Genomic DNA, 13,204 nt, shown 5'->3' with positions numbered 1-13,204 from the left:
GAAGATGTTGAACAGTGCGGGCCCGAGGACCGAGCCCTGTTACTTATAGTTACTTACCAAAAATGTTTTAGTCTTTTACAAATAGACTTCCATAAAACAACAATAAAAACAAGTATTGCATTGCTGCTGCTTCAGCTTTTGGGGGCTTTTTCACCCCTCCCTCCTTCCCTCTGCCTCTTGTTCAGTCAAGTGTTCAGAAATTTTTCAATTCAGAAAATATTTCTTTAGAGCATATGAAGGAAAGATGATTTTTTTTGTAATACATGGAGTATCTGAAAATGGTCGTTTGTAATAATAGCTGAGTTGCAACCTGAACAATGCAGCTTCTTGCTATAACAAAGGTAGAAATACATGGTGTCAGAAGAACAATTGCAAGGACTCAGCAGATTTGAGCTGTTTGATTGTGTAACTTCTCCCATAGTAATAATATTTCAGTCTTGAGGCCAGTTTGGGTTAAAAAAAAGAAAAAAAAAATGGTATTAACAAGAGTAGGTAAAAGTAGGTCTTGAAACATTTACCTGTATTGAGCTTTGAGGCAAAAAAAAAATTTGCCAAATGGAATAGAGCAGTGGTTCCCAAACTCTGACAGATTGCCCACCACCAATTTAAAATGATACAACCTTAAGTACCACCAGCAAATTTTTGTTGTATAAAGTAATTGTAATGAATCTCTTAATGCATACTACTGGCAGGTTGTCTGTGTGCCACTGGTGGCACCCATACCACAGATTGGGAACCGCTAGAATAGTATACATTGCTGTAAACTGCAGAGTGCAAGTCCCATCTGAAAAACTGACTGCGTTTGTTTGGTTTGAGATTTATGCGCTGCTTGTTCTGGAATGGTCTCCTGTCAGGCTTCTCCCCTCTTTCTCTCCCCCTCATCCCCCAAATAATTTAATCCCCCGTTTCATTTTAATGCTTCCATATTTTGATTCCTTAATGTCAGCTCCACGTTCTTGAGCTGCTGTCACTCTCCACTACGTTCTTGCAGTATCTCTACCATATCGGCTAAGATTTTTGCAGTGATGAGCAATTTGCATTTCAGCCCTGGGAGGGAAGTGTAGCCATGTTTTGTTTCATGTCAGAGAGGCAGTGTATCCCATAGTAGTTAAGATGCAAAAGCTCTTCTCCACATAAAGGCTGACTTTTAAGGGCTGGTGGAAAAAGATTTCCTCTTTCTCTGTGCCCTCGCTCCCCCGCTGTATGTTTTTTTGAAAGGCAAGCTAACAAAATATTACGCTTCCCCACACACAGACTTGAAAGGCCTCTTGAAAAAGGGCCTCAGAAGAATCATTGTTCCTGGCACTGCAGGCTGCGCTGGGGAAAAAAAATTAAAAAGCAAGGCCAAGCAATGGCACAACACAAGCTTGCAAAAGGAGATCTCGCTTTCGCGCTTGCGCGCTCTCTCCTTATTTGTCAATAACTGATCTTCCCGTCATGTTGCCACGACCGGACTGAAATTGTAACCATTTGTGCATGCATACAGACAAAACATGTCACTAGGTTAGTTGCTGCAAGCTACCTAGGTTACCATGACACTGATTGTGGAAAAGTGGGTGTCAGAGCCAAGTAGGGAAAGATGCATATATAATTAAATGGATGCACAGGTAAGACAGAGCCAAGCTTGACAACCAAATGTGTGAGAAGATAAAGCTAGTGGCTTTCTATTAGCATAGGACTGCAGCCCACAGATGTGCCATGTTGATCCACTTAGAGTAGCTGTCTGCACCAAGATAGGTCATTGCATATCTGGATATGTACTTTCTACACGCTGGTGAGAAACTGGTGTGTGCACAATCTAGCCCATGTGCAGAACTGCCAGGTGCCATGAATCTGTAGAGACCTTGGCCTGGGTGGCAGAGGGGCATCTTGTGCATTCAGCTAGGCTGCAGGAAGGAGTCTACAACTGCTCCTTGTTAGCTGAGGGCTCATACAGAGCCAGGTCCACAAGTTGCCATTCGGCCTACTGATCTTACTGGATCCTAGCAGGGAAGGAATAAATGGACTGCTAAACAAATGGCCAGACGTGCCCTTTGGGATGCGGGGACTGAAGAGAGCCCCTGAAATCATGTTGAGGAAGGCAATGCAGCTTTGATCTGGAGTGGACTTGTTGGTCTACTGGGTCTCCCCCTGCCCCTCCCCCTCAAATGGATTAAATGCACACACATGCAATAACCTTGGAAGAGGTGTATGTAACTCCAGCACTGAGCAAAATAACTCCTGGAAGCAGAACTCAAAAATAAAACAGCAGCTGCCATGATTTTGTTTTTTCCTTTCTGCTTATAAGAGCCTGGTGCACAACTGGCTCCAAGTCCCTTTTCCTTTCTGTAGAGAACACTGCTTCGTCAGCGTGGAGCTTGTACAGCAGCCTTTGCACTGCTTTGTTGCTATTTTCAGTTCATTCCTTCCCTGCACTGCAGTACTCTTCAGCCTTGCTGATTTTGGGTATATTTGTGCTGCAGTCAGAGTGATGGCAGCAGGTTCAAGATAGCTTGAATCTAGAGAGCTTTGTGTCAGGAAAGATGTGGTGATATAGGTCTCCATGTAGGCCGTACCAGAACAGATGGCTTATTCAGATTGCTACTGCCATGGCTTCACTGCTTTAGATGTTGATTTAAGTATACCTCTGCTAGTTGACACATGCTGCAGTTCTCCTTCTGACTGCAAGGTACATGGAGCCTGAACACTTATTTTGACCCAGGAATGACCCCTCTGTGCCTGAGGCAGTTAGAGGTAAAATGAAAAAGGCCTGCATTAGTATGTCTTACTGTGTAGGGCTGTGTTATAGCTTCCTCATTGGAAGCAGAGGCTTAGTAATTTGCTGACTTTTGTACAGTCCAGGAATGTCTGCAGTCCAGGAATGTCTTGCAATGTGTATTTTATGGTACACAATTAATATGCTAAAAAATATCCCAGCTACAGTCTAAAAAATTCCAGCTCTGCTTGTCAGGAATCTGTGATCATGTCTAAGCAATGACTAAAGGCAGAATTTTAAGTCTAAAAATAAGACTGCCAGGGTAGTCGGCATAGTGTTCAGTATGGTAAGATGGAGAGTGGAAGGTTGTGATGGTTTTTGGGCAGTGGGGTTGCAGGGAGGTAAAGTGGGCTTGGACAAAATGCCGGTAAACATACTGGTGCACTGTGGAGAGATGGCTAACTAATAGAATAGGTTATTTCCACTTATTGACTATTTTCTCCCTTGACACAACTAGTTAGCTTCTCTCATGTGAGCCAGGGCCATTGGGTTTCAATGAGCAAACCTAAAAATCAACTTTTAACTGCTGAGTTCATCTTATGGGAACTGTCAACTCTGATTCAGGAAATATATTTGCACCATGATGATTGTATCCATCTTCTGCCTCCCAGGGAGCACCTTCAAAATGTGGCCTTCCCTTACCTCATATATGATTCTCATCTGTACCCTCTTGCTTTCTCAGACTTTGCTTATTGCAACTTTTCATCTGCTAGCACGCCATATCATTAGCTTGCTGAGTAGACATGGCTGCTGCTCAAAAATCTAGCAGGTAAGATTCTGGCTGGCACAGAAGCTTCATCAAACAATTCCAGTTTCAGACCCCTTGTTGGAGAGGGGAGAAACAAAACACCCTCCTTTTCTTCCCCCTCCACAAAATAAAAAATACATGATAGATTTTAAACTAGGTGGAGTGCTGCACCTATCTCTTGGTGTGAGGATCTTTGCAAAGAAGCACTACCAAGGACCCACATGGTGCTCTTGGTACTCATCAGCCTCCTCTCAACTTGTGTATGTATGTCATGTTTCTTGCAGGTGCCATTCAGGATGTGGCAACTGCCCACTTGTCTGAAGCATGGTGGCCATATGCTCTGGAAAGCCGGGAGGCAAACCAGGGCATAAGGAGGGAAGGAAGGAGGGTAGTTAAGGAATATGTTCTTTGATAGCATGCATCCAGCATAGTCAGAGCGGGTCACACCTAGGAAATAAGGATTCGCCTGGTCGATGAAGGGCTGCAAAGAAAGTCCCGAATTAATTGCCTAGAGCTAGTTGTGGAGAACCAGCATGGCCAGGGCCATCTTTTTTAAAGATGCTGCCACATATGAGCTGTTAGCAACAATTAATCGCATTAATTTCTTTGCTACTTTTCCTCATCGAATTGAGACTTTTGCAAAGGGGAACAGATTGAAATCCTAGACAATGCAGCCTATTGTGTGTGTTTAGAAATCTTGATTTGAGGAGACTGAATAATCACAGGTTACTTTGCTGTTACAAGACGCTTAGGCCAGGAACAGACAATACGCTTTTACTGGTATAAGTGATCGGAAACTAGTCTACACCCATAACAGAGCATAGGTTCAGCGTGTTTAGACTGGTTTAAAAATGGAGTAACCTAGTCTAAGATTTGGCCTTCCCCTCCTCGCCCCCTTTCTCACCCCCAGGCAAATGTGTGTTCTGTTCACTAACTATATGAACTTATGCCACCTACAGAAGACCGCGTAACTTGGATTGATTCCACTTTGCATTTTTGAATGTCTGTACCTAGCCTTAGACTCTTAGCTTAGCAAGAGGGTGGTGGGGAGGAAGGGGCTGAGATGGAATTGCTGATATGCAATATCAGCAATACGTTTAAAGCAGAATTTGTATGTTGGGGACAGGCAGCACAGTGAGGGGAAAATAGCACGGGGATGGGGGGAAAGGATGGTTGTGACTAAAGAGCCCCAGAATAAAGTAAGAGACATGGTGGTACAGTAACAGTACTAACTTTCCCTCTCTTCATTTCCAGCTTGTAATTACACCGTGAGTGAGTGAGTGAGTGAGTGAGATTCTGCACCTTTCAGTGCGTGGAATCTGGGTGCTGCGAGGACTCGAGATGGAAACTCTCCTAACAACAGGCCCTACCATCTCTGTTATGGAGATGGTTGTTATAGTATTTTGATTTATGTCTTGGCTTATATTACACAATTGATGTGCAGTCCAGGTTAATGGACATAAATTTAGTAGCTCTTAATACAACTTTTAGCTTGCTGAAAAACAATGGGAATTGTGCAGCTAGGATGTGGAGCCAGGAGAAATGTCAGTTGAAACCAATTTATGAACATGGCGTTTTTCCTATGACGCTAAACCAGGACTCTGGGCAAGACTTTGTTGTTGTTTTGTTTTTGTTTTTTTTTTTAACTGAAGACTTGCACGTTTTAACATATCTAACTGAATATTTCTAAAACTTACACCGAGGATTCAGGCTCTAGCCAGTAAAAGGATAGTGCTTGCTACCAGAATACCATCTTGACAACTGTTTCTTTAAGCTGGTTTTGGAACAGACCCGACTACAGGACCGAAGCCTTATTACTAAGAATCCCCTTGCTGACTGGTCATGCTAAGTGGCAGCGTGTTTGTAGGGCCAGGCCCTAAGTAACTGGCTCACTGGATATACTGCGTGGGCTAATATTTCCATTTGATATTATTATAATGCTGCTAATCCACGGTTAGGCTAAAGGAAACAACGCATTGCAGCAGTTGTCAATGAAATGTTGACTTCACTTCTGCAGAATGATTGCTGCTTTTGAGACTACTTGTAAATGTTTGTTCATCGTTTTTATTATTTTTTCCTTTTAGGATCCTGCAGGTATCTTTGAACTGGTGGAACTAGTTGGCAATGGAACCTATGGGCAGGTCTATAAGGTAAGGTCTAAAAACTGTATCTGAAGCCATTTTGATTTTCCTGGTGTATGTACATATTGGAACACTCATTGATTGCTTATGTTAGATTAGATGTATTTCAGCCCTGAACAGGAGCTAGAAACCTTTGTGGCGTTCACTCTCCCTCCTTCCCCCCACCTTTTTTTTAATATTTGCATTTTCCAGTGTTGCAGCATAGCATACTTTTTAAACTGGCAATTTAATTTGTTCTGAGAAATGATTTAAAGTCCTTTTTAATTCATGCCTGAATGTGACGTAGAGGAAGGGAGCATTCTAGATGGGATTGCAATTTTAATAAATTGTCATTTCTGAAGAGTTGAATTGAGAACTGATAGTTTACAAATGGAGTGAGTTTAGTTTAAGCCTACTTGTACCATTTACATTTCGAAACAATCACATAATAAGAAATTGCTATCTTTACTAAGCAAATACAGTAAGTAAGCAAAGAAAACTCAAAGGTAACTTTAAAAATAAGGTTTGTCTTTGAAGTCTTTTTGATTATGGAAAATGGATCTTGCCCAATACACTTGAAATACCTGAAAAGTGTCATGACTTTTTGAAATCTATGTATAGTTTTTGAATCTTGCAGTTGACCCTCTATTTGCTAAACTACCTCTGCCACCCAGTTTTTAAGGGATTCTTCAGAATTTGAATCTTCAACTTGGTTGCATTTGGTGGTTGCAGTGGGCTAGAGGAGCAGTACTCATGTCTGCTACGTACATGGTATAACAATGAGAATTAAAAAGTTCCCAAGAGAACTGCATGTGTAAATTCTCCGTGTACCTATGCTATTTTGGTTCTAACCTACAGCAATAGCTCCTCTGGTCCGAACTTTCCAAAAGCCTCTGTATATGTACCATAGCAGATTATGTGCATGCATACACAGAACTTAGATTTGCATGTGAGGCTTAGGTAACTGTGAACTCAGTTACTGGAAGTGCAGGTGCAGATTCTCTCAGTTATAAAAATAAATAAATAAATAAATAAAATAAAATAAAAAACCAAAAAATAACTGACTTTGTGTGTACCTGCTCTCACATCTGCCACTTTGAAAATGTGTCCTTGCTGTCATGTTACTGTACTAAACTCCCCCAAGATGAGGCAGAAGGAGAAGTTAGCTTAAAAAGCTATCTGACAGGAAATATTTGTTCTGAATCCTGGTTTTTGTATCCTCCCATGGCTGTGGGCAAATCCCATCAATATGATGATGAAAACATTTAAGTGAACTGAGGATGAGCAGAAACTTCTGGAATTTAAACTATGTGAATTTCTGAATTGGAATAAACTGGCCTTATCAAGGTTATGTTCCAGTGAACCTTCCTTTTGCATTATGGGTCTTCCTGTTGGTGGGGAAGCTTTTATTTTCATTGTCAGTGATACTGTGTCTTTATTTCCATTGCTCTTCCTGAATCACTGAGGCTACGAGCATGAGATTTATTTATTTTTTCTCAGCTGGTAAAATAGCTGTAGAAGTTGACCTAATTTTCACATGTGCGTATTTCTAACAATCGGTGGAAACTATGTGACTATAACATCCCTTCTGAAAGCATACTGTGTTTGTGGAAAAGCAGAAAGGGAAACGCAGTACCCAGAGCTTACAGTGTTCTTTATACAGGACTCTTAATTGTTTCCTGTGGAAATATTTCACTTTCAAAGTACCGATATAAGCCAACACTGTCCATAATAATTATTCATGCTTAGCTTTTTCTGGGAGGTAAAAGTTTCTGCTCATTTCAGTGTGTTGCCTTTTCTCCTTTGTGCAAAACATCCTTTTCTTGATTGTTTGTCTTAACTGGGGCTATTAATTTGTAATCAAACCAATGCAAAAATACTGGTATGCTATCAGTGCTGAACAAGGTAGCCGGGTTCATAAAGAGACAACATCCCAGGTCTGTAAGCAGTCTGGTGTACCTGCTGCCATGCAGGTAGGCTTTGTCCCCTTAGGAGTTTTTCAGACCCTCCAAGCAATACTTCACAAGCTGGCTTGGGTGCCTGCAAACCTCACTTCTGACTTTTCTCTCTTAGGAGTTCCTCAGATAACTCCTCATAACACACCACAATAATCCTTGGTCCAGACAGCAAATGCATGAGTAAAGCAAACCTTCAGCCTTTCTCCAGGCAGCAGGAGAGGCCCTGTAGCTCTGGCTCTTCCTTGAAGCAAGCTCTTCTGGGGTTCAGTCTATTTCCTGGCCACAACCTTCCTTCCCCCAGCTCAAGCTGTCTGCTGTTTCCCTGCTTGGGCTTTAAACTGCCAGATTATCACTCACAGCTGGACTTCTATCTCAGAACTGGCTGCCCTCCCTAAAGGCACTCTGTTACAGGGTCTAAATACCCTTCCATTTGGGAGAAATTTTCATCTAAGTGTGGATTGCGTGGCTTGGCCATCATCTATACAGTAGGCTAAGGTTCTCTCTTGATTTTTGGATTCACTTGATTTCAAATCAGAAAGCAGAACTCAAGGATGCAAACATGAATGAATCTTCATTTCTGAAGCTTAACTGACTGACACTGGTGTTAAGCTTGAACCAGTAGAGGAGAGGAACACCATCTCTGTAGCCCTTATGTTATAAACTTACTTGCAAAATGCTGTATGTCTCTTGCAGGCAAGCAGAGGAACAGATCAGTGTTCCAGGGAAATGACCTCTCTGCTTCCTGTAAAATATCATTTGGACAGTCAAATCCACAGGAACAATATCTGCAGTTTAGATATGTACATAGATTCTGCTGTCTGTTACACCAAGATGGGTGTGAAACCAAATTGACTTCAGGCAGCTCTGGAGTATTGCACAGGAGCAAATTCAGGGGGATCATTCCAGGTTCAAGCTGCTGTGGCTAGTACAGTTCTGCCCACACCTATCAGACTCAGACTAATCAAAGAGGTACTGTCCTCTCTTCTTCCTCTCACTCAAATCCAAGCCCAGATGTAAATCCAGTCTACTCACTTCTTGATCTGTGGTGATTTTACATGACTCAATCTCTCCATTATCATGGAGCAGCTGCTTTTATGCATTTCCTTCAACTATTTGGTCAATTTACCCTGGTAAAATTGCTGAAGGGAAGGGGGTTTCCTATACTGCGGGGCTGATTTGGGGAGTACTTATACTTCCTTAGCAGTAACCTATCTGAATAGTCCAATAAGATTGCTCCAGTGAGCAAGTGCTCAATATCACGAGTAAGGATTCCACAGGTCGGACCTCAGTCCACCATTTAAAACCAGCCTCCAGTACAGCTCTTAATCCCAAAGGGTTATGACCTGTCTGACTGGTTGAACACTTTAGGCCATACTGGATGTTTTAAGTCCAGACTCTGCCATTGAATTTGACAGGTGCACCAGAAAGGAATCTAGCCCTAATTCTACAGCAGTTCTGAAACTCTGATTGGGTGCATCTACATGTGCGCTTTGCTAATAACAGTTGACTAATTAGCTCTGCAGTAATGTGTCAGTCTACACATGTGCTTGTATTAGAGTGCAGTAAACTAATTAACTCCACTGTAGGATAGCATTATCTGTGTTGAGTAATATCGTGCAGAGGAGTTAATGTGTGCGCTTTAAACACAGGTGTCAAGTGTAACTGGTGCTGGCTGGTGCACAAAGGTGCTACAATGCAGGAGCAGGCTGCTTGCCAGATTAACTCCTCACTACCACCCAGAGCAAGGGGCTGAAACATCCCTTCCCCCGACCCCCCTCCAAACCCCTTGCCAGCCCAGAGCTGCTCTGCCCCAGCTCAAGTTGCTGCGGTCTTGGGAACACATGAAGATGCTGCACCTGGCAAGCACATCCTTCTGCGGTGAAATGTTCCGGGTTTATTCAGGCTTGTTAACAGCACGTGTAGAGCTGTCCATTGAGACAGCAATGTGCGCTGACTAAAGGGCAGGATATGTATAGTGCAGAATATTAGGGGTGGTGCAGTTCAGTTCTTAGGCTAAGGGGGTGTAGATGGGGAGACCTCTGTTTTTCTTGCTGTTAATTTGAGACCTTGGTGAAAGTCATTCAGCTTTTTTCACTGTTCAGTTACCCTTCCATAAAATGAGCATGCCAGTGCTATATGTGCCTCTGAAAGTGCTTAGAGACTCATTGACTGTGCAAGTTATTTGTCACAAGCGAGAAGTTCTCATATTGATGTTCAGAGGCAGTGCTGAGCTTTAATATGGCCTGAGTAACTGAGCTTCACAGCTGGTTATACAATGACCACAACTATATTCAGAAGAACACTTTGAATCACCAAAATAATCACTTTTTCCCATTTAAAAAAAAAAAATTGCTTCCCGGAATTACACTGTTAAAAAGTAATCTGATGCCCAACCACTGACTCTGACAGTGCAAAGGCTCTGGTATAACATAATATTTGTTTAGGCAAGAGGGTGTGTGTGGTATGTTTGGTTTCATATTAAGGTATGATGCTTGTGTACCATGGACTTCAAGCCTGCTCAACATTTTGAGATTCTTACTCAATGATTTGCGTTTACTTAAGGAAACACGGGATGTTTGACTTTGTCAAATTTTGCTTCAGGCAAAATGTTAAACGTTTCACTTGTACAGCATGCCTTTTAACATACTCATCTTACTCTTCCTCATTATAAGCAAAAGCAGGAGGGTTGGTGTGGGATTTTTTTTTAAAAAGAGTGAATTAAGACACGGAATCCGTCCGGCGTCCTGCGACTTTGGGAGGATATGTCTGTTACTGATTAGAACATAAGGAAGTGGATCCCTTTTACTTTCTTAATTAGACTCAATCATGTTGCAAAGGGGCCTTAACTCTCTTAGGTTTCAGTTGAATTCCTGTTTCCATTTTCCCCCCTTTCTGTACCTTGCATTTTCTTCTCTCCCTGCTGCAGCCATTAGTGATGGTTGTGCCACCTAGATAATGCCCCATTTCAAGGGTGGGAAAAATTTAAGTCAAAGTCAAATCCAATCATCAAACCAGTAATAGGTGATATAGTGATTACCACAGAACACAGAAGTCCCAATGCTGCCTGGAGCTCCTGTTGTGTGACATGTACCATCCCAGTATAGGCAGATGTCCCAGCTCCAAACAATTTACTGTCAGGTTTTTCACCTGTCCTCAGATTGGTCAAATGACTTGTTCAAGGTCCTACAGCAGATGCGTGGTAAAACTAAACTAATGTCCATCTTCCTTCTTTGGACTACACCATCCTACAAAGTTCTGCTTTGCGCAAGGCTGGCATGTGTTCAGCTCCCTTTTCAAACAGTGCTGGGCACCCTGATGTCAATAAGAAAAGGGAAGTGGCAGCCACAACCTCTTCCTTGAAAGACTTGCCTGTTGCAGAGGCCTGGCTGTCTGCATGCTGTCAGGAGCCAGTATAAATGAGGGGTCAATCCCCACCCATGACCAGGAGAGAACAGTCTCTCAGTGATTGGGTGTGTGGGGTCTGTAGTGCAATTTGAAACCCTTACACTTGTATGAATACAGCATTCTGAGACCTGAATAATACAACTGTCTTGACACGATGAGAACACTTCCTACTAGAGAATAGGCGCAGTCACAGGAGTGGCAATAAAAAGTGCAGTTAGAGGAACTCTTTCCCAAATTTCATCATTTGTCATTCGCTGTGTGGGGGGTGATCGTGACTCTGCGGAAGGTAATAAAAACCATATCAAAATGCTCAAGATATTAACAATTTTCCCATCAACTTAGGCCAAAACTGCCACATGCAAATAAGAATTTTTGAACTATTAGTGTATTATGCTTTCTAGTTTAATATAGGTCCTATGTGACACTGCTCTGAAAAGGCTTTCTTTATGCATATTGCATGAGCCAGGCACTGTACGACAGAATATTAATGCCCCTGAAATACTTTGGTAATTATTACTGGAATACTTTGCTTGGTGTTTCCAGCTGAAATTCAGTGACATCAATGAATGGTATTTCATCATCCATCCATCATATTGGACAAAGTTTTTTACCTTGGGTCATACAGCTCTAAATACATTTTGACTAAAAAGTGATCTAAAGGTATCTACCTATATCCATTGAAGTTTACGGGAAGACTTGTTTTCTTGAGTTGAGCTAACACAAGGATTAGGGATTGTCTTTGAGTGTATTTCTATAGCAAATGAAGGTGTGACTGTAACTAGGTATCACTGCCTGAATTAACTTTAAGTTTAATCAGGATAGCAGCAGAGAAGACATCGTGGCATGGATTTCAGTGCAGGCTAACAACTAGAATGTGTGATGGAAAGAGGGCTTTCTACATGTACTGCATGGTTGTTAGCCATGCCAGCTGAACTAAAGCCAGTCTACCTGTACTACAGTTATGCTTTCATTTTGCTGCGTGGATATGCCTTGGGAGAGAGATCCTATACAAGAGGCGGGCAATTATTTTGGGTGGAGGGCCGCTTACCCAGTTTTGGCAGGCTGTTGAGGGCTGCATGGGTAGCCCCGCCCCTTGACAGGTGCCCTGCCCCCTGGTCACCATCTTGGGACCAACATCCCAATGTCTTGGGACCAGTGTCCCAGGGCCAGCACCAGGGCTGCACCAGAAGGGAGGGGGGAGCTGGCCTCTGCCAGCTGAGGCCCTGCGCTCCTGCCACCCTGTTCTGGGCCCTGGGACACAGGTGCGTGCCCTGTGCTCCCACTGGCTCCCTGCCCACTTGCACCCAGTGCCCCCCAGCCCCACGGTACAGACGGGGGGGGGGGGCAGCGCACAGCCTCAACCCCCTGTTTGCCAGCAGGGAAGAAGCTGGTACTGAGCGTGAGGAAAAGCGGCCCCTCGCCTGCCCCATGGCCAGCGCTCCCTGCTGCAGGCACAGGCAGCCTTGTGCAGGCAGGCGATGGGCCACTTTTCCCTGAGCTCAGCACCAGCTTGTAACCCAACCCACTGCCAGCCTGGCAATGGGGCAGGATACAAGGTGGTGCTGAGCGTGGGGGAGGACAAAGCAGCCCCTCCCCACCTCATGCCTGGCACCCTACGCTGCAGCCGACTGCAGCCTACCTGGGGCTGCCTGTGTCTGCTCTGGATAGCCCTGCACAGGATGCAGGCACCTGCAGCAGGGAGCGCCAGCCATGGGGCGGGTGAGGGGCTGCTTTTCTCCACACAGGGAAGGAGCCCAGGGAAAAGCTGAACGCGGGGGTGGGGGGGAAAGTGGCCCCTCCCCTGCCCCACGCCTGGTGCCCCACTCTGCAGGTGCTCGCAGCCCGCATGGGGCTGTCTGGAGCGGGCATAGGCAGCCTCATGTGGGCTGCAAGCAGCTGCAGCATGGGGCACCAGGTGTGGGCAGGGAGGGGCTGCTTCCCCAGCCCAGAAACCCTGGCTGGGGCTTCTGGCTGGGGGGCGGGGCCGGACCGGCCCTGCTGTTGCTGGAGCCTGCCAGGCTTGTCCTGGGTCCTACTGCTCTTGGTTCCTGTCATTTTTGACAGGATTAATATTTCTCTGCCCTTGCTTCCTGTCATTTTTGACAGGAAGCAAGGGCAGAGAAATATTTATTTCCTACGTTTTTTTTTTTTTTTTAGAGGCTCTGCAGGCCGGATAGAATGGCCTTGCGGACTGCGTCTGGCCCGCAGGCTGGATTTT

At 44.1% G+C, this 13,204-nt stretch overlaps 1 protein-coding gene across 6 annotated transcripts in view; it reads left to right on the top strand.

The window, feature by feature from the left end:
- TNIK (TRAF2 and NCK interacting kinase) overlaps window positions 1-13,204 on the top strand; it is a 357,471-nt gene that overhangs the window by 54,200 nt on the left and 290,067 nt on the right. For all 6 annotated transcript variants that reach the window (XM_019503300.1, XM_019503299.1, XM_019503298.1 and 3 more), the window contains exon 2: window positions 5,588-5,653. In XM_019503300.1, coding sequence (XP_019358845.1) covers window positions 5,588-5,653 — 66 coding nt within the window. The remainder of the gene's footprint in view (window positions 1-5,587; window positions 5,654-13,204) is intronic.

This window comes from Gavialis gangeticus, unplaced genomic scaffold, assembly GCF_001723915.1.
Source record: "Gavialis gangeticus isolate Ggan-Ray unplaced genomic scaffold, GavGan_comp1, whole genome shotgun sequence".
Classification (NCBI taxonomy): Eukaryota; Metazoa; Chordata; order Crocodylia; family Gavialidae; genus Gavialis; species Gavialis gangeticus.
This window is presented reverse-complemented; position numbering and strand designations above follow the sequence as displayed.